This window comes from Artemia franciscana, chromosome 1 (assembly GCF_032884065.1).
Source record: "Artemia franciscana chromosome 1, ASM3288406v1, whole genome shotgun sequence".
NCBI classification, from domain to species: domain Eukaryota; kingdom Metazoa; phylum Arthropoda; class Branchiopoda; order Anostraca; family Artemiidae; genus Artemia; species Artemia franciscana.
Genome location: NC_088863.1, coordinates 26890720 through 26912094, shown reverse-complemented (window position 1 = coordinate 26912094; position 21375 = coordinate 26890720). Strand labels below are relative to the sequence as shown.

The 21375-nt window shown below is 36.8% G+C and overlaps 1 protein-coding gene across 6 annotated transcripts in view; it reads right to left on the bottom strand.

Moving 5' to 3' along the window:
• Positions 1-21375, bottom strand: part of LOC136027677 (G patch domain-containing protein 3-like) — a 51486-nt gene that overhangs the window by 5799 nt on the left and 24312 nt on the right. For 5 of the 6 annotated variants that reach the window (XM_065705127.1, XM_065705150.1, XM_065705139.1 and 2 more), the window contains 5 exons: positions 18355-18535; positions 16192-16372; positions 14420-14669; positions 11218-11353; positions 9779-10057 (listed from right to left, as the gene is read on the bottom strand). In XM_065705127.1, the coding sequence (XP_065561199.1) occupies positions 9779-10057; positions 11218-11353; positions 14420-14669; positions 16192-16372; positions 18355-18535 (1027 nt within the window). The remainder of the gene's footprint in view (positions 1-9778; positions 10058-11217; positions 11354-14419; positions 14670-16191; positions 16373-18354; positions 18536-21375) is intronic. The other variant, XM_065705153.1, reaches the window with a different exon arrangement.

Genomic DNA, 21375 nt, shown 5'->3' with positions numbered 1-21375 from the left:
CATCCATGAGCGAGTAGCAACAGATCAAACACAACAATAGCAACAAAGAACCATAGACAAAACAGTGAATAATATGTTACTTGACTACTACCGCCTGACACCCCCACCATCAACTCTACAAATAATAACTATGAAAAGGCCAGGAATCCGCAACCCACCGTTATCTGAGCTGTCGCCTTCTTGGTGCCAATTCTACAGAAACATACCTCCACCATATAATCTGTCAAATGGGGAGCAAGACCAACAAAGCTCCAGCCCAGCGTTCTGCAACTTGAGGAGCCCATCTGACAATCACCACGACAACCTGCAAAAAGGGAGGAAAACAGGTAAATCCCAAACCAAATCGACTCTGTCAAATAACCTTCTACCCGGGAAGGGACTCCCCTGTCCACAGCAAATCAAAACAAATCCAAAATGCATCATCACCACTTCCACCTCAATAAATACTCAAGGTCTAAGTCTAGAGACTCCTGATTCTTCTTCCTGCAGTCTGGAAAGAGGGAAAAAGAAAACAGTTTTAATACGAAGCCAACCCAAACTTACCGCTTTCCAACAATAGCCCTGTCGAATGTTCGCTCTCTCAACAACAAGACAGAAGATATGGAAGTTTTCTTAAGGAAACGCAACATTGACGTCATGTGTATGACAGAAACATGGATTTCGTCTTCGGCTTTGGCCATTATCGACGGGTACTCCAGTTACATTTCCCCACGCTGCAGCGCATCAGGTGAGCCTATGACGCACGGTGGCGGTGTCGGTTTCTACTGCAAAGAAAACATGCCTCACAGGATCCTGGATGTCTCAGTGCCAAAGACCAATGACATCGAAGTTTCATGGCTTTGGGCAAGACCAAAAGGCCTACCTCGTCAGGTGTCGTCACTGATATATGCCACAGTATATTTCCCTCCAAGAGGACCATACCGGCGACAACTAGTGGAATATCTCCAACAAAGTTGCGACCTCATTAGAACTAAATACCCATATGCTGGAATCTTTCTTCGCGAGGACTTCAACGACCTAAAGCCGAACTGGATCGAGAGCTCTACAGCCCCTCGTCAAATAGTTAATGTAAAAACAAGAGGAGAAAACACCCTCGATTTGATCTTCACTACACTTGGTGATTTCTACTTAGATCCCTCGGCGGAAGCACCACTCTCAACAAGCGACCACGCAACTGTTCTATTGCGACCAAAGTCAACAGTGGAACCTAGTAAACCAACCCAGTTCACTTACCGTCCGCTGACAGAGGAAGGCATAATTGGCTACAGAGAATGGCTCAACTCGGTATGCTGGTTCCGCCTTTTCAAAGACGAAAATGCAAACAGCATGACCGAACTCTTCTATGAGAAAACGTCTCGAGAGTACGAACGATTCTTCCCTGAGAAGCGAGTTACAATTAAGCCACAGAGCAAACCATGGGTTAACCCGAACACAAAAGCTGCAATGAGAGAGCGAGACATGCTTTACAAGACAAAGTCCCATTGTGATGAATATAAACGGAAGAGAAATATAGTAGTGAGACTACTAAAGCAAGCTAGGCGTCTGTATGGACACCAAATATTCGCTAGGTTGTCAGCCAGTGATCCAAGGAAGTTCCACACATCTGTACGGAAGTTAATGGGACAGCAGAAGTCAAAATCCATTCTGAAGGACGAGCAAGGAAAGAATTTAACCGCAGAAATAATTAATGCCCACTTCTCAAATATTTGCCGCCAACAGCCTCCCCTCAATACTTTACCAGAGAATGGTCCGATTGAAACCATCCCTGTCATCACAGTTTCCCAGGTCCAAGAAAAACTCGAACACCTAGATATTAGGAAAGCCTGTTACCCCAGCGAAATTCCTATAAGGCTGATACACGCATGCTCCTCCTTCCTGGCCACGCCATTGGCTATGATGTATAACCAGTGTCTACTGGAAGGCGTTTTTCCAGATAAGTTTAAAAAGGCATATATCACACCTATTCCGAAGAAAACATCACCGACCTCACCGTCAGACCTTAGGCCGATTTCGAAGACGCCCATCATCTCGAAAGTCTTTGAAGACTTTATTCTACAGTGGCTACTAGCAGAAGTAGAACATAAAATCGACCCTATGCAGTTCGGTTTTCGTCGAGGGCACAGCACAACACATTATCTGGTCAGATTACTTCATGATCTACTAGAGCATCTAGAAATTTCGGAGGCCCTTGCTGATATAATAATTTCTGATTTCGTGAAAGCTTTCGATCTCCTTGACCACGAGACTGTTATCAATGAAGCCCGTGCCCTGGAGGTCTCGCAGTTTCTGCTGTGCATCATTGCAAGTTTCCTTTCTGGTCGTCAACAGTGCGTTCAACTTGAAAACGGGGAAGCATCCAACTTTCAAGACATCACATGTGGAGCAGCCCAAGGAAGCAAGCTAGGTCTCATCTTATTTGTCATTGTAATCAACCGACTGATGAGACAACATAAACAAAGGTACAAGTTCGCAGACGACTGTTCAATAAGTCTACTACAATTCCTTCCACAAACACACGACCAACTCGAGCCCCTGGTTGCAGAGCTTCGGGATCAAGCTGATCAAGTGAAGCTCCAGCTAAGTCTTGAGAAAAGCTGTGTGTTGCGTGTCAACTTCCTAAAAAAGAAGAGCATTGACGAACCTGCACCTCTCCAAACAAAGAAATCAGTTAAACTACTCGGCATTACACTAAGTGACGATCTTAGGTTCGGAGATCAAATCAACCAGATCACTGCAAAAGCAGCTGGTCTTCTAAAATCCTTTGCAAATCTCAAAAGGTTTGGAATGACAGAACAACTCCTTCTTTCGTGCTACAAAACTTATGTAATGCCCATAGTCATGTATGGCTGTTCTGTCTGGCACCCATCGCTCACAGAGAAAGACAGAAGTCAGCTTGAAACAATTCAGACAAGAGCCTGCAAAATAATTCTTGGATCAAATTACAAAACTACGAAGAAAGCTTGAGCGAACTCAGGCACCCAACCCTGGATGAAAGGAGGCACGAAACACTGATGAAGTTTGGAGCTGACATCCTGAAGTCCCCAACGCACCGAGATATCCTGCCTCAGTTTACTTCAGTGACTCACGCACACAAGACGAGGGTGGCAACTTTTAAAGAGGGAAAAGAACTGTTAGAATGCCCGCCTACACACTCAACGACAAGATTTTTAAACTCCTTCGTTCCATACTTCGTGAAGCACTACAACGACAATATCCTCAAATCGAAGTGATAGCTCATCATGTGTGTTCATGTTGCGTCTTTTTGCGTTTTTCTATTTTCTTTTTTTGTTTGACGATACCCATGTTATTGCATTGTGATAAAGGGAAAGAATAAAGATTATTATTATTATTTATTCTTTAGTAGACCCTGTTTTCAACTGTATTTGTATTTTCATCACTAGGGTGAATTTTTTTTTTTTAGTACAATGTAACAATAATTTTTGTGATAATAACGACTATTTTGTGATACGCAGGTGTATATGCGAATATACAAAAAGAAATAAACAACACCAAAACAAGATGATAAGCAAGTGCAAGAACCAAATAGCCTCAATTTCAAGCGTTTTATTAGAGGCTAATTCACGATGAGATTTTACTTATATCGAGGTTTAGCTAGTATTAATTTGGCAATTTAGCTAGAAATCTATGAAAAACCTGATTGGCTCAAACAAGCACTATCTAAATCTTAGCAATCTCATTGTGAATGGGCCTTAAGGAAAAATCCTTTGAGCAGCTCTTTCTCCACTAGCAAACCTGAGGAACTGAATTTTCTCAAAGTACAAAACGAAACTTAAAGTGGAATTCCCTGAAAACGACCTTTTTAAAAGTATATTAATGTAACTACTCCTTAGTTACAAAACTAACCTTTGTTACCCATCTTTGTTTACTAATTTTGTTTCCTTCAAAATAAAGTTTCTCCAAAATTAGCAAAACGTGGGAAATAGGAAGGAATGGGGAAATTTCCCTTAAATCTATTGATAATCTTCCAAGTCAAAGGTATATTCAGGCAAAATTTGAAGAGTCAGAGAGGGAGACTATGGAAGGATTTTTCCATATATATATAGATATATATATTAGATAGGCTCTTTAGGGGCCTCCCCCAGGCCACTCAGCGTGTCCCCAGGTGGTGATAGGGGAACGTCCTACAGATATGAAGGGTGCTTCCATAGGAGGCACTGACCAAGGGGAGAGCTTGTCCCTAGGGATCCATAATAGAAACTGGGGTACCCTCACCCGGGGCAATAAATTCAGGTGGAGGCCCCTCAAATGTCCACACAACAGGGCCCACCGGCGTGTCCACATGTCCCATGAGTTGCAAACCTTCTCCCATTAATGGGTTAAATTGGACAGTGACGTAGAAAAACATCGTGGGAGGATCCTCTATAGGAGGACAGCTGCGGCCCGGCGTAAGATCCAGATCTATGGACAACGGCATCCACAGAAGGTTGCCTTGACCTTTTCGGGGTACCTGCAAGACTGGCTACCTTGCAGTCAACTCTATTCCCACTTGAGGGGTGGCGCCTCTCGAGGAAATTATAGCCTAGTAAATGGCACAGCAATCGCACAGGATTCTGATTAACGGATAATTCTTCTGAGCTTAGTCTATTCTGACGGGCTGAAAAACCTCTTCCTAGCTAATTTATCTACTATGGGCTGCCTCCCCATAGTAGCATAATATTTGTATGCATGAACATATAAGGAGTCGGAGGTAATAGGCTTGGGACTGTCTGTGCAGGATTTCGACTCTTGTTGATAAAAGAGCATCGCTAGGTCCTAAAAACCCTGTTGTGACCAAGAAGGGCCGAGGACTGCACAAAGCCACCATTCATACAAGAGGTCCCAGGGACTTCTTGCTGTGCGAGTCTAAGCAGGCTTAAGCGCTTCGCACTCGTATCCGGGATCATTGCTTTTCCTGAGGTCAAAATAATTTTAATAATTTAAAGAACATGAAAATTGGAACTTAGAATATTACGACGCAAAAAAATGACTATCGTGTCGACATTTTGACTGAAGAATTCAGACAATTTGAACTGGACTTATTAGGAGTTTCAGAAACTCGTATCCCAGGGGACGGAAGCATCAGATTAGGGGATATGGAATTTGTTTACTCAGGCAGGAAGGATGGTACACATAGACAGGAAGTAGAGCTGGAAGGACGTATTAATAATAGAATACTAATTGCTCACTTTATGACTAAAAAGTTCAGGGTATCAGTTATAGTAGTATATGCCCCTGTTGAACCGACTGATGGAGATACTAGTGACTCAGATGAATTTTACTTACAGTTACAGGATCAAATAGACAGGGTCCCAGGTAGAAATATGGTATTTTTACTAGGAGATTTTAACGCCCAGGACTGTAGAAATAAGGATAAGTGGTATCCTAGCCTAGGTAAATTTGGTGTAAGAAAAGAACACAGTAATGACTACAGATTTTTGCAGTTTTGTAGATATAACAATCTAGTTATAGCCAATACGGTATTTGGTCATGCCATAAATAAGTTAATATGGTATTCACGTGATGGTAAAACAGTAAACCTTATTGGTTATGTTATAGTAAACTGAAGACTGGCAGGATCAATACAAGATACTAGGGTATATAGGAGTGATGTTATTGATGTACCTCCATCTAGTAGTGTCTAGGGTTAATTTAAAACTGAAATTTCAGAAGGGTAACTACCTCCCGGGAAGTTATGATATTGGTAGACTCCAGGATGAGAACCTGAGATAAACTTTCCAGGAACAGTCAAATACTAAACTTGAGAGTTTAAAATTTGACAATGTGAAAGACGGTCTGAATAATTTAAAAAAATAAATTATAAAATTGTAGCTGGTGTCTTAGGGAAGAAAAATAAGGTTGCAACTAGCAATGTTAGTGAAAAAGCTTTATGTTTAATAGAGGAGAAGGGGCTTGTACAAGAATTATCCGAGTGATAGATCATATGAAAACAAAAGGAATGTAAAGAAAATGGAGAAAGCATTAAAATATGAACTAAGGAGATGTGTGGACCGTGGATAAAATTGCCGGGTATTTAGAAGAAGCAGCTAGACAGTGTAACAGTAAAATATTGTACTGGCATGTTAATAAATTGAGAGGGTGTAGTCAATCCGGACTTGTCCCAGTTAAAGATAGGAACGGGGCCACACTCAGTGGAAAGGAAAGAGTTAAAGAGAGATGGGCGGAACATTTTGAGAATGTGCTAAACCAAGACACAGTTGCAGGAAAAGATATAGAGAAAAATGAAAAAGTTTGTGATACCTTGGATGTGAAGGAAGATTTGTTTTGTGAGGAAGAATTAGCGACAGAGCTATAAGGACTATAAAGGCAAGTGATTTTCTTAAATATAATGGCTCTGATGTTAGAAATAAGTTACTTAAGATAATGAATATTATTTTTGAAAAAGGGGGAGTACCTAACAATTTTAGGAAAACCTTGACTAAATCACTGTAAAAGAGAGGTAATAAGAGTGAGTGTCGTAATTATCGAGGCACTAGTCTGGTCTCTGCAGGTAGCAAATCACTTAGTAACATGACAGTTTTTAGAATGCTATAGATAAAGTTTTAAGAGAAGAACAGTATGGTTTCAGAAAAGGTAGAGGATGTGTTGACAAAATTTTCACTCTTAGATTAATAATTGAGAAGTGTCTTAGTTGTCAAACACCTTTGGTCCTCAGTTTTATAGATTATGAGCAAGCATTCGATTCTGTTGATAGAAGAGCTTTAGCAAAGGTCTTACCCTTGTATGGCATAGCAGACAAATACAATAAAGTGGTTAGTGCTATGTACGAGAATAACACTGCTGCGGTTGCGGTAGGAGATAAGGTTAGCAGCTGGTTTTGCATTAAATCAGGACTTAAGCAGGGTTGTGTTCTATCGCCTTTTATGTTGATGGACTCGAATTTCTTGGATGATTGTATCATTTCGATGATTGTATCATGTTGGACTGGACTTTGCCTTAAGAGCACAGGAAAGGCAATGGGAGACTATGGAATCAAATGGGGAGAAAAAATTTTCTCCCGGACTTAGACTATGCTGATGATTTAAGCATCCTAGATCAAAGTGCGAGCAAAATGAATGAACTTTTAGAGGTTTTGCAAGTTCAGGGTGCTGGAAAAGGTTTGAAAATTAATGTTAAGAAGACAAAGTCACTTAAGCTAGGAATAAGTGAAGATGAAAAGGTGACGTTGGGTAAAGAAAAGATTGATCATGTGGGCAGCTTCAATTACCTTGGTAGTATCATTAGTAAAGTATCATCAAAATGAAAATGTTAAAAGTAGAACAGCCAAAACTCAGGATGTTTTTTCACAGTTAAAAAAAGTTTGGAAGAATTGGAAGATAAGTCGGTAAACTAAAATTAGAATGTTGAAAGGGACAATGATGACAGTGGTCAAATATGGCTCTGAAGCATGGGTACTCCGAAAAGCGGATGAAGATGTACTAGATGTTTTTCAGAAAACTGCCTACGGATTGTTCTGGGTACCCGGATCACTGACCGTATTTCAAAAAGTAAGCCGTACGAAAAATATAGTTCAATCCCTCTTTCTAAGGCTATAATGAAAGAAAGGTTGAGAAGGCCAGGCCTTCTGCGGATGATAGACGACAGATTGCCGAAGATTGTCCTTTTCAGCCAACCGTCTTGGGCTAAATGGAAAACAGATTGTCCTTGTCTGGAATGGGAGGATGTCATAACCAAAGACTTAAAGGAAATGAGAACTTCCTGGGACGGTGTAAAGGGGATGGCTTTTAATAGATTGGGATGGAGAAGGAGCGTGCGTAGCTGTGTTGGCCTCACACGGCTTGACGCTAGGATGAGTTGTAAGTAGTAGTAGTATACTTAATATATTTATATATATATATATATATATATATATATATATATATATATATATATATATATATATATATATATATATATATATATAATATATTAATTCAGACAATTTGAGCCTTGTTGTTGTTGTTTAGTTGACGTTTGAGCGAATCAACCGCTCGTATACGTGCAATCCTCTTTTAAAACTTGGGCATATGAAGCCACGTCACTTTGAGAAACACACAAATAAAATTTTGGCACAGGCCACGTCAACACTGAAGATATCTTGGGAGAGTACTAAGACGTTGTAGAGAGTGTTCTTGCTTAAATCACTGGCACTATTATATATATCACACCTCTATTCTGCTAATATTGCTTAAAATATCTATGAAAAGAAACATACTCAGATTTAAATAAGGCTAAAATACAAGAAGAAATAAATAGATAAAAAGGTCAATACAATAAAAATAGAAGTTAATGCAGTTACTACAATTAAAGCATTTATAAAAGGACACATAAATACGAAATAGAAAGTTCAGTACAATGTATAAAAGTCAAATACATTATAACTTATACATTATAACTAAAAAAAAAAAAAAAAAAAAAAAAAAAAAAAAAATGTTATGCAGATTACAACTCCTTATATACTTAGTCAACAACAACATAGTCTTTCTATGGACCCACTTAAGGGACTTAGACTGACCTAAGATTGCTCTCATTGTAAATGCACCAAAATACTTTATAATTTGATTTCTAAACAAAATTCTTTGTACCTCATATTTTGTGCACTTCTACTCTCCCCCATTTACGTAAAACTGAACGGGTTTTGGCATTACCTGTCCTCGATCTAAAAACAGTAACAGATCTAACATCATGCACAAGTCCATCAGGTGGTGCCTTATAGTCATAAAGTTCTAAAATTGGATTTATGCAAATTCTAATAAAATTATTGGTCTCTCTATCACATAACACCTTATAAATACATACAAAATATTCATTTTGAGTGGGTTTTTACACTTATACTCTGACCATTTAAAATACCCAACTTTGCCACTATATCAGCAGATTCATTTCCAGCAATTCCCAAATTTGCTGGAACCCAGACTAGAGATATATTAATATGTGCAATAAAGAATAATGTGTATTTTCCTGTACCTGATCGTGGGGATAATAAAAACTTGACTCTCAAACATGACTGGCTAAGACAAACTGACCACTTAAGAGACTATATACAAATTTTTACTGATGGCTCCAAGTCAGATAAGGGTGCTGGCTGTGCAGTGGTCGTCCCCAGTATGCCAGTTTCATGTAGTTTTAAGTTACCTGGCAACCTGTCTATTTTTTCAATTGAGATGATTGCTATATACAAGGCATTGGAATTTATTAAGTCATATGGGTATGCCCGGAGTTGGATGATATGCTCTGACTCAGCATCAGCCCTTAAGTACCTGATGAATGAGCATGAACCTAGTCGTGAATTAGTTTATAATATCCACAAAATAGTTAGGTCGTTGGAGCTTGTGAGAAATTTGAGCCTTTTCTTTATGTCTTGACGTCCAAATGGACCCTAAATTAGAAGTATTGCCTTTGTAAAATTGTGTTTTTTTGTTGAACCTTTAATTTTGGTCTCGGCTTGTCTTTTATCATTATGAAAGACATATTGCCAAACCTTTATTTCTTTTAATTGCTCAGATGGTGGGACAAATACTTGCTTTTCTTCCAACGATTTATCTAGTCCAAGGTTTTTGATTTTCAAAGCTAAGGAAGGCATTGATGACATTGTCCATGAAAATCCAAAGCTCAATGATCATAGCTATCATTTTCAATTTGCTTGGTTCGTAAGCAATATATATATATATATATATAGCCCAATAGGTATATAGCCCTGCGTATATACCTATTGAAACATCCAAACCCATAAGTATTGACTGTGTATATATAAATTAATAATACAGAAAATTTTGCGTACCCAAATCCTCTCCGTTCCCCGGGGATTTGCCCTTCGCTCTCAATTGGGTAAATTAAACCTTCTTGTCTAGGATTTCCAAGTGGTTTTCCCTGTTCCCAGCCTTTCTTTTTCATAATTTGTCGGGCTTTCCCATAAAATCTATCCTCAAATTCATCATCTTTAATGGCTTTCAATGCTTTTCTCATTTTCTTCTGTTGGGTTTTCGACAGCTTTGTGGTGTGAAATGAATGATTGGCTGCATTTTTTGTCTCAAAACTTGAAGTTGAAGGTCTCATAAAACTGCAGGACAATGGAAGAAAAAGAAATTGGTAAAAAAAAACAAATCATGAGGAAAAAAAGACAATTCATTTGAAAAGAGTATTCGTAGGAAAGAGATTTGCGTCAGTTAAGCCTTTTCCTAACATCGTGCAACGTCGCACTCAGACATTGATTGGTAATTAATTATTTTTGACGGATATTTTTTTTTTGTTATTCTATTTCGATCTGCACACAGTTAGACATACTTCCTTATAAGGAATCCTAGATCAGTTTTCCAATTACCCAGTTGTTTATGAAAACAATGAACATTAGTTGTCTTTTTGTTTTATTATATGCATAAAAAATTATAGCGTTATCCATGCAGCTTTTTAATATAACTGAAATAATTTTCATTGAAACTATAATATTAAAACAAAAATAACGATAATAGTAATTTTGTTTATTTATTAAAAAATACATAAATCAACAATAATGCCAAGGGGCTGAATCCAGTAAGGGAATAAATATAACATCAACAATAGCAACTCCATTAATATAACAACAAAAAAAGAAAAACATTCAAAGAAAGATAATATTAAGTAAAAGCAATCGGAAAGATAAATCATATCTAATTAAAAGCACTTTCGCAATATTCGAGATCTTCCTAATAAGAGACGTTATTGCACGAGTTTCCACGAGGAAACAATTCAAATTGAGAATTGAGATCACGAAGACTTGACCATATTCTGGCAACAGCTGGAAAGGAATCAGAAATCGGAGAAGGATTTAGGTGAGAATATTTCGTGATATTGAAGTCGAATAAAAACGTATAGATAAAAATGGATCGACAGATAAAGTATTATTAAGATAACCTTAGGACTTAAACTACTGTATTTGTAAAGCTTCTTCTAATTCAACCAACTGATATGCATAAAACTCATGTTCAATGAGAAATATTTTTAAAGATATTGGAACATGAAGAAAATGAAGAAGACAATTATCAACAACCTAAACATACATAAAGAAATCTATTTTACTGAAGGGCAGGGAATTAAAAAAACAAAATTAATTAAAAAATAAGAAGAAAATTACCAATATCCTAGGGACATATGCACAAGTCTACTTTAGGGTAGGGGACGAGGAGGGGGGAATTAAAAAAGGATAAAAATTACAAACAAAGTATGAAAAATCAAGGGACTTACTCTTCCTTGTCTTTAGAATTGGATGCCCATAAGGAGCAACGTTTTTTGCAAGTTAGTTCACTTGCATCACGCCCATGTCGGAGCATTGCTTCACGCCTTATATCAAGCAAATCTCGGGAATCTTTGTCTCCCCCGCCTAAAAACAAATAAAATTAAGCTCAAGTAACAAGTAAAATCAAGCTCGCGTCACGTGACAAGATGAAAAGCGTAAAACACAGCGTTTCAAGGTTGGATAAAGGGCGATTGGGCCCAATCGTGCCTCGCATTTGAAAAGATCCTATATTACCATAAAAAATGAAGAATTTTTTTTTTAATTTAGAGCAAACTGTTTTTGATGATAAGGGATAAATTACGAGTTATTCAAATAATCAAAAATATGTTTAATTCAAGTTCAAATTGTTGGATGAGATTTATTAGCGTATTTATTATTATATTATTTATAATATGGACAAGAGCTAAGGGCTCATATGGCACTTGTGACGAGGTCGGAAGAGCCAAGAGCCAATAACAAATACGGCATGAGCTCTAGCAAAATTCTGAGAATCAATAGATTGATTTAAAGGGAAAATAAGAGGCTTAATGGCGGTCGGGATTTAAAATAAGAGCTCTGAGACACGAAGTCCTTCTAAATATCAATTTCATTAAGATCTGATTACCAATTCGTAAGTTGAAAACACCTCATTTTTTTCAATTTTTCCTCTCCATCCAGCCCCCAAGATGGTCGAATCGCGGAAACGACTGTTATCGAGTCAATTTGTGCATGTCCCTGACACACCTACCAAATTACATCGTCCTAGCTCGTCCAGAAGCACCGAACTCACCAAAGCGTTGTAAATCCCCCCAATTCCCCCAAAGAGAGCGGATCAGGTCCAGCAATGTCAATCACGTATCTAGAGCTTGTGCTTATTCTTCCCATCAAGTTTCATCCCGATCTCTCCACTCTAAGCGTTTCCTCAGATTTCCGGTTTCCCCTCCAACTTCCCCCAATGTCAATGGATCTGGTTGGGGTTTAGATAAGAGCTGTGAAACACGAGATCCTTCTAAATATCAAAATTCATTAGTATACAATCCTCATTTTTTCTATTTTTTCCGAATTAGCCGTCCCTCCACTCCCCTCCCCCCTAGATGGTCGAATCGGGGAAGAGACTATTCCTAATTTAATATGGTCTGGTCCTTGATATGCCTACCAACTTTCATCGTCCTAGCTTACCTGGAAGTGCCCGAACTAGCAAAATCGGGACCGACAGACAGACAGACCGACAGAAATTGCGATCGCTGTATGTCACTTGGTAAATACCAAGTGCCATAAAAACTGATGCCCATAAAAATTTCATATCAAATTTATTCAATTTAATCGGGATAGTCCTATATTAGAGAGATTTTGCACTTCGTGAGTGAACTACTGTACGTACGCAAACTAAGATACATGGACATTTTATCCAAATATTTAACATATAAAGGGGCCCGAAAAAAATGATACAACCAGGCCCTGCACCTATTCAATCCGGTCCTGCAACGGTTTTTATTCTTAAAACACCTTTATTCTTAAAAACACCTTAATTGGTAGCATATTCTCTTAAATACATAGTCTGTTGAAAAAATACCAAGTTTGCAGTGGCAGTAAAAGCGAGATTTATAGCTATTTTATTAATCATGAGCATGAATATGAGGAAAAAAATTGTCCTAATTCAAAAACTAAGAATTAATACATGAAAGAGAAACTCACAGAATTCTACAGTTTTAACAGCATGATAAACACAGTGTGAATAAAGGTAGTAATATCAAATGACAAATAGTGTGAATCAAATTGAATATCAAATATTTGTAAGTTGCATTGGCCTTGAAGTGAACTAATTATCTTTAAAATGTTAATATTTATTCATCTTTAAAATATTTAAAATATTCAAGAACATTTGTCCAGAAAGCGACTGTGTATCCTAGGCAAAAAATCCAAAAAAGTAACATGTTTAGAGACACCGCAATAAATAAGTTTTATTTATACATTTATATAACTAAATAAGAAATAAATAATTAAGAAATTAAATACCCTTCTATGACTTTCCAGATTCTAACGGATTGAGTCTCAAAAGAGTCGTGTGAAAAAGAGTTTGATACTAAAATTTACCCTAGAGTTTTAAATGAAATCTATAATTAAATGTTTCTTTTTCAGGCTGTTTTACACCCTTTATCTTCACCCACCTAACCTCTTCAGCGCCTGAGTTATGAATATTTTGGCCTGAAAATGGTTTGGCAGGTTTATAGTAGCCGTCCTTCCCCTAGCCCTACTAGATTGGAAGGGATAACGTCAGTGGAGCTGATAACTTCCAGCAGGAATCAAATTGCTCAGAATAGGTTCCATCCATACAAACAATGTAGAGAATGGTTACTAGACTTCACTTAAGATGTAAAATTCATTAATAGCTCTTTAATTTTTAGCGCTTTAATCTTTATAAAATTTAAATAATAGCTCTTTAATCTTTAAGTTCATTAATTTTTACATAGTATGAAGCTTTATTTTAAGTTAAGTTTAACAATTCCATGATGTATGTCTGTTAGGGTACGGAAACATACGAGGGGAAAGGTCTCAGCGCCCAAAGCTCCTATTCTCTCACCTTTTCCATAATTTCATACACTATGCGAAAGTTTCACCTTTGTTTGACAAAATGCACCCCCCCCAAAAAAAAAAATTACTCACACTTCTGACAAGGCTGCCATGAAGGTAAAAATTTCTAATCTTTATAATAGTTGAGATTAGATAGTTGACATTGATGAAACTTTTGATCTTGTTTGGAAAATAGCTTTCTACAGCCCATTGGGATATATTAACATCTACGGACAAAATTCAAATTGAAAAATTTAATTTTACACTTCATGAAAACACTATGGACAAGTTTAATGTTATTATTAATTAATATTAAATATTGGTGACTTAGAGGTAAATGCTTTCACGAAACTTTCCAAACTATTTGCCATGGTGGTCGACAACACGCAAAATCCCATAGAGATCCTGAAAGTCATCTGTCTACTAAAACTTAATCTGTCTATGCGAATTTATTTTAAATATAATCCTGAGTTCTTTTATTTAGAAAAAAAATTAACAAAAAAGGAAAACCATCATATTTCCTCCAAAGGCTCTATGGCCATGAAGTTCAGGGAAATCAGTAGTTTGATTTAACAAACTAAAAATTTAGAGAAAATTTACCTTTATGGTAGTAAACCCTCATGTCCAAATCGAAATTGTCAGCTGTTTTCCCATCAAATCCTCCTTCTTTTTCATCCCAATATTGAGCATCAGTATAAAATACAAGGCCAGACCCTCCCTTTTCCCAGACAACTTCCATTTCTTCTTCAAACAAACGTTCTTTTGTCCGTTCTTGAGATGAAACATCATTAGTGTCTGCGGCATGGCGGTCCCATTCTTCTCCACGATCATCATCTTCTGAACTACTATCCTACATAAAAGAAGGAATTTGAGGTAAACTACGTTTCACACATCATTAATAAACGCATATTGAATAAATCAATCAAGGGCGCATATTAATGCAGAGTGGAAGGCATAATAATTTCTGAGCACAATTTTTGGGCAGCACTGGGGTTTAACCTTACTAAATTACTATGCTCTTACCTATGGTAATTGAGCGGGATGGACCGAAAAAGAAGTCATTTTATCAGACTTACCAAAAAAAACAACTTTCCTTTGTGCTTGTCAGAAGATTTATAATTACACTATAGGAAATTTCTCTGACAGATACTTCTGACAGAACCTGGGAACAACAAATCAAAAGAAAGGTACTAGTATTAGGTTCGTCGTTGCTCTAAAAAGATGACTTATGTGCACTTATCCTCAGATTTAAAAACCTCATTGAAAGTGGCAATATACAATTTCAAACCTTCAAAGCGGTAATGCTCATTAAATCGGTAATATATTGTCTTACAAACAATGTGATATGCTAGTCTTAATATTCTAATATACTCTTTTAGCCTTTAAGAGGATTCAATACCTTAAACATCATTTTGTGAGCAACGTCGGCTGACTATCTCAAAGGCAAAGCGTCCACTAGCGAATTTTTCCGGGGGGCTGCTTATCATTGAAACCTATTAATAATTTATAATTTGATTATGAACTTTGATTGAAAAGATAAAGGAATTGTGTTGAGAAGTTTTCAATCAAAGCAGGTTGCACCAGAGAAAATTCAAAGAGCTGCCAAATCAATCAAATGACAATTCTTCTGAGTTTATTTTTGGCGTTTTCCTAGCAGGTACACTAGAACATTTTTCGAGACAAGCCTTTCCTGACTTTTAAAAAGAAAATTCTGCTCCGTTTAGTCGAATAAACAAAATTTACACTTCCTAATGATAAGTTTCCCTAAAAGTAAATATCTCTATCTCCGGCACAAAACAAGAGAAGGACTGACAATTTTAGCACCCCAACAACTGATATGGTGACTAATTTAATGGAAGCTTTAGACTTTACTTAGTAATTGTACGGAAAAAAAGGTTATATTCCAACTCTATCCGATTATTTGTACCTTAGGAATGATAAAAACTATCATTCTATCAAACTATCAAACTATGGTTTTGCGGATTTAATTAAGCCATACTGACATTTATAATATTTTTCCAAAATATAAGTTGAAGGAAAATATAGTTGGTAGTTATCGAATCATGGAAGTTCCAAAATCAAATACAACTTTAGAATTGACATTGAAAATAAGTGCATTACTCCAAGATTCATGACAAATAAGAAGAAGAGATGCAAGAGTCCAAAATCAGAGGTTTATCAAATTAGAACTTAATAAAACGGTTTTGACTCCGTTTTAATGCATTCACTTCAGTAATTCAAATTGTTCGAAGAGCGAGGGAGAAAAAGAGAGAGAGACCGCAACATGTGAATGAACAAATAAACTTCGATACTTTTAACAATCCTAGACCTTAAATTACACCTTTAAGCATTAAGCAAATTTCAGGTCTAACCTCTTGGTCTTCATATTGCTTTTCAGTACTTCTGTCGTTCGCTTCGACTCTTGGTTTTCTATGTAGATATGTAGAGGATAATTCCATTCCGCTGCCAGTAAAAGCTTTGTTCTCAAACGACGCCCCTTTCTTGATAACTGTCCCGTAGTCAAAAGGAACATTACTATATCTTTTCCTTGATCTGAAAAAGGTAAGAATACATAATTAGCCATGAAAATTCTTCAGTTCACTTCAAAGACAGCATACAGTCCACATATGAAATATATATTAAGGTTTCTCAAAGGAAACAGGAATCATTGTGTAAACTTATATTTTCAAATTGTTAATCAACAATTCCATTTTTTTCAGAATATGCTCCACTACAATCAATAAATTCGCCTCATCGTTGCTTCTACTGTTCGAAACATTTTTTTCAGTCGTTTTGAGAAAAGGCTAACAGCCCCTTCTTTGCTTTTTTCTCGACTTCTTCAACGCAGTCATATCAGTATCCTTTCATACTTAATTTCATGCGTGGAAATAAATGCAACAAATGTTTCATCTCGATGTTTTTTTTATCGTCAGTCAATTCCTGAGAAACAAACTTGGCGGCGATCCCCTTCATGCTCGAATCTTTTGTTAAAATTCACTGAACAGAGGTCCAAAATATCCCACTAATCGGTAACAGCTGATCAGTTATCTGTCAGCGGTCTATAAGAATAAGCTCAAAAAGTTTTTAAGTCCCCGAACGATCTCTGTCGTCAATCCAACTGTCACCACATTTGAACAATTAAACCACTCATACAGTTTAGTTTTTCGATGGTGTCCTCATTGTAGGTTGTTATGATGCTCAGCAGCATTCTTATCAAATAGAAAACAAGATTTCACAGCTGCAAGTTGGTCGTTTCAACTTACCATTACAAAAAGGAAACAAGAACACAATAGGATTGAAAAATAAATATCCATTGCAGATGAACACAATAAGCGAGGTCGAGACGACACCACAGGCGGTATTGAATTGGCAATTAGTTGCGCTATAAGCACCTAGGAGCATAGCTAGGCACTATTTAAGCTCTGCAACCCACCGTACTTTTCCATTTTATTTGGTACCCTGGTTTACAGCCACCAAATATTTACCCAATATATAAACACAAAGAGAGAAAGATACGAAATATGAAGCCAAAGACAAAGTTCATAGAAAGGAAAGGAAAATAAGAAAAAAGAATCACCGATGGTGGAAGCCGAGCCCATAAGCTGTCGAGTAAGTAGCTAAAGTTTTAGTCTCTAGACTACAAAAGCCCAAGCAGGCCTTTTTATAGCTTTTTTTTATTTCCATTTTTTCCTTTTTAAATGATATTAGTCTTGGCATCAGTTCAAATAAGAACTTAGAACCTGATATACCCTATTCAACTAGGTTTTTTTCCAAGAGTTCTATCTGTTGAAATTCATTTTAAAAGAATCAACAGCCAGGTTTTCAGAAACAACCGCAGCCAAGAGACGACTTTAAGCAGAAGTGCAGCGTCTAACAAAGCTGCACTTCAAGTGCTTAGTGCGGAGTTTGTTCTCTTGTGGTTAATCAAACCTTACCATGTTTCTGCCTATTTGCTTTAAACACGTTTAAATAAATGTTTAAAAAATATACTATATTTTAAACTAGACAAGCACTTATTCAATTAATTCAAAGATTTAAATCAATAAACTGAAATATATCCAAAACCAAGGACCTTTCTAAAGTTAAATAAATATGTAGGAGCACAGTCAGAACTCTGCACCATGTAAATGACAAGCGTAACTGAGAAACGAAGTAACTTGCAATTATTTATTAATTTATCTTGTCGACGATTCTTCGGCAAACTGAACACTAAATTTAAAATACAATGAGTTTAATGGGTAGAAGGTCAGTTTTTACAAAACAATTTTTTCCTGCATTCTTGTGCCAATGCAAGCAAGTTAGCACGTCTTGTGGATGGATGTGCTATTGAGTCACACTTTTTTACTATTTATGATAATAGCTTTTCTTATATAACTGAAGAGAATGAAATATCATAAGTGTTTGAGCGGAGCTTCCCTTCGAAACTCGTTTGGCCCTTAAGTAAAACGACGAATGAACACTTTACCAAGAAAGATAAAATGTCCCTTAGACATTTGATGCAATTAAAAAGAAAATTTGTTTAAACACAGAAATACCTGTTTTTAGGGAATTCTAGTCCCAATCTTCTGATAGTACGTGGTGGCAATTGACATGACCGAATAATATCTAGAAAAACTTTCGTCGAAGTTCCAACATTACCATGTGGCATTTCTTTTGGTGGCCTAAGCTCAGGATGCATAAGCACTCTTTCTGTGACATGAATGTGGTCAATATTTACTGAAAATAAATAAGTAGAAAATAAATAAAAAATAGTGTAATTTTAAGATTACTAGCATTGGAAACTATCGCTTATATTTTTTTTAGCCACAGGGCCTTGTAAAAAGGAGAGAAACTGGGCTTTTTAAAGAACAATATGCCATATATGAAGCACATCGGGGCTCCTGCCACTTTTCTTGATTATCAAGTCAATATATTTCCCTTGTTGTTAAAGCCAAGGGACGGTAAGTTTCTTATATAGGGGTTTTGGACAAGGAGGTTCAAATAGTGTACTTCGTTTTTTTCTGATTCTGGTTTTAGGAGTTATGTACTATTTCTTTTTTTCCTATGGGGCGTGGTCGTCCCTTATTAGGTTGCCAGCTATTGCTGCAACCCGGATCATCCCTCTGTAAGGAAACCTCTATCCAGTGACTCTAATGACCGGCTCTAAACACCGTTAGAAATTTCAGGAAGGATGAGTCGCCCATTATATGATAGGCATAAAGAGAAACTAAAATATTTTATTGCAACCCAGTACTACCTGTTTTGTTCTACTTTTAGGGGATCAGAGCATGATCTGATCTATGTTGGAGATAAAGAGGAGAGGGACCTCTTAAATCACGTCATGCTAGGCGAAGGGGTGTAACATTTCGGCCAAATTTAATTGAAAGTAAAATCCAAACTCACAGTTGCAACTCCTTGAAGCCAGAACAATTTCCAAACTCTGCAAGAGACGGTAGGCAAAAGGAGTTCATACCTGTTTTTCAAATCTAATCACTGGGCAGACAGGCGGAGTTCATTTGGCAAAAAGTGATGGAGAACTAATATTACGATGTTTAGTGTCCATACTTGATTAAATCCCTTTGGGAAAAGTTCTATTCTTGCCTCATGAAACTGCAATAATAGCGGGGGAAGCTTATAATACAAGAAAGAAAAAGCCCACAAGCACACAGCAACGAAAACTACCAGATAAACAAGAAAAAAACTTAATTAATAGCAGAACAACTATTCGATAGATAAAAAAAACAACTGTGAATTCAAAACAAGGACCCAAAGTGGTGGTAATGACAGGCAAAATGTTTCAGTCATTATTAAGCAAATATCAGCTACTTATATGGAAGCTGCAACATTTTCTGAATTCTGAGGTACATTAAGGCTTATTATTACCTACATCACTGAAGTTTTGATAAGTGGAAAATAGCTGACATAAATTGAGTGTCCATATAGTAATAATAATAATAATTTATTTTTGACCTGCTACAAAAAATCAAAGCGGAGTATCAATAAAAGAAACAAAACAAACACTACACAAAACAGAAAAAACAAGAAACTAAAGCAAACGAGTAAGGCCTCAGTGGGCGGGCAGATACTTATAAGTAGACTGGGGTATTTTGCCAGCAAGCTCCGTGAGCTTCGACCCAATATCCGGGAGACTATAAACAGATATGAGGCTCCTATTCCTATACCAAGGAGGCAGATACAATAGAAAACGGGAAAACCGGAAATAATAAGAACGAATTGAAATTATATCTTTTTTATGAAAAATAGGGTAAATACCAGAAAGAAACAAAACCGAATGATCTGTAAAAACCGAGTATCTAGAAAGAGACTTTCTATTGTATCTACCTTGGTTAGCAACAATTTTAGAGTAACTTAATTGGATTTTCTTTTTGAAATCAGCAACAGCGAGAGTCCGTAAGGATTTTAGTGTTTTTACTAACGTTAATTCCCAGCCACCGAAATGAATAAACAAACGGGATAGAAAAAGATCCATAGATTAGAGGGGTAGTGATATTACTATTAAATGATAGATATTCACACTTTGAAAGATTAAGAGAAAGTTCAATCGCATGAAGTTTAGATGGTACTGTTGAAACAGACAAAGAGAGCCCTTTTTTAGTTCTACAGATCAAAAGAGTATCATCCGCATAGGCAAGATAAGAAACATTTACAGAATTAAGGATGCAAGTAGGTGGGATAGAGGAAAGGACAGATGATATACAAAGTTTGAAAATAGAGGGGGAGAGGACAGCACCTTGCCGGACCCCACGTCGTACTGGAATTTTACTATCTGAAACCCTCATATCCGTTTTAATCCACAAAAAGGAATTTGAATACCAATATCTAAGAAGAACAATTACCGATATGTTGATACCGTGACTAAAAAGGGAAAAGGGAAAAAAAGGGATATTGATAGCGCTGCAGAGCTTTTGGGTATAAAACTAAGATCCTGGCAACATTTAACTTCTTTTCAAGGAATTTTGAAGAAATTTATGAAAAAAGATATATAAACAATTGACAAAACTGTCACCCAAAAGACTGCCAAGAACTAGCTTTGCACTGAAATGTACAGTAGTGCCAAATCCTTGCAGGCATAGGAAAGATTGATAGCTGTAATTATTGAGATAACTACAATAATTATTGAGAGCTACAAATCCCCCCCCTCTCCTTTTTAACATACGACTCTTCAAAATTTTCAACGAAGTCTTAACAAAACTCAACAAGAACATTTACTAAACTGTCAGAAAGGAAGTTATCGAATGGAATCAGAAAGGAGTTATCTAGAAATCGAATGGAATGGTGTTCCCTGGTAGTACCAGTGGAATACATATGATGTTTCATCAACCGCATAAACGACTATGGAGCGATTCAAAGATCAAGAAGGATCTTAATTTGCTCCGAAGTGCGAATTAAGGTAATTAAGGTAATTATCCAAAATTGATGGAGTTAGCTATTGTTTTTCTCAGTGGCATTTTGCATAGCACAAGTTATAGTCATGCTAGGTGCTTGGTAATAGCCATTTATCAAACAGTTCGTGGTAACAAACTATAGTAAGGAGCGACCCGGCTCAATAGTAAACG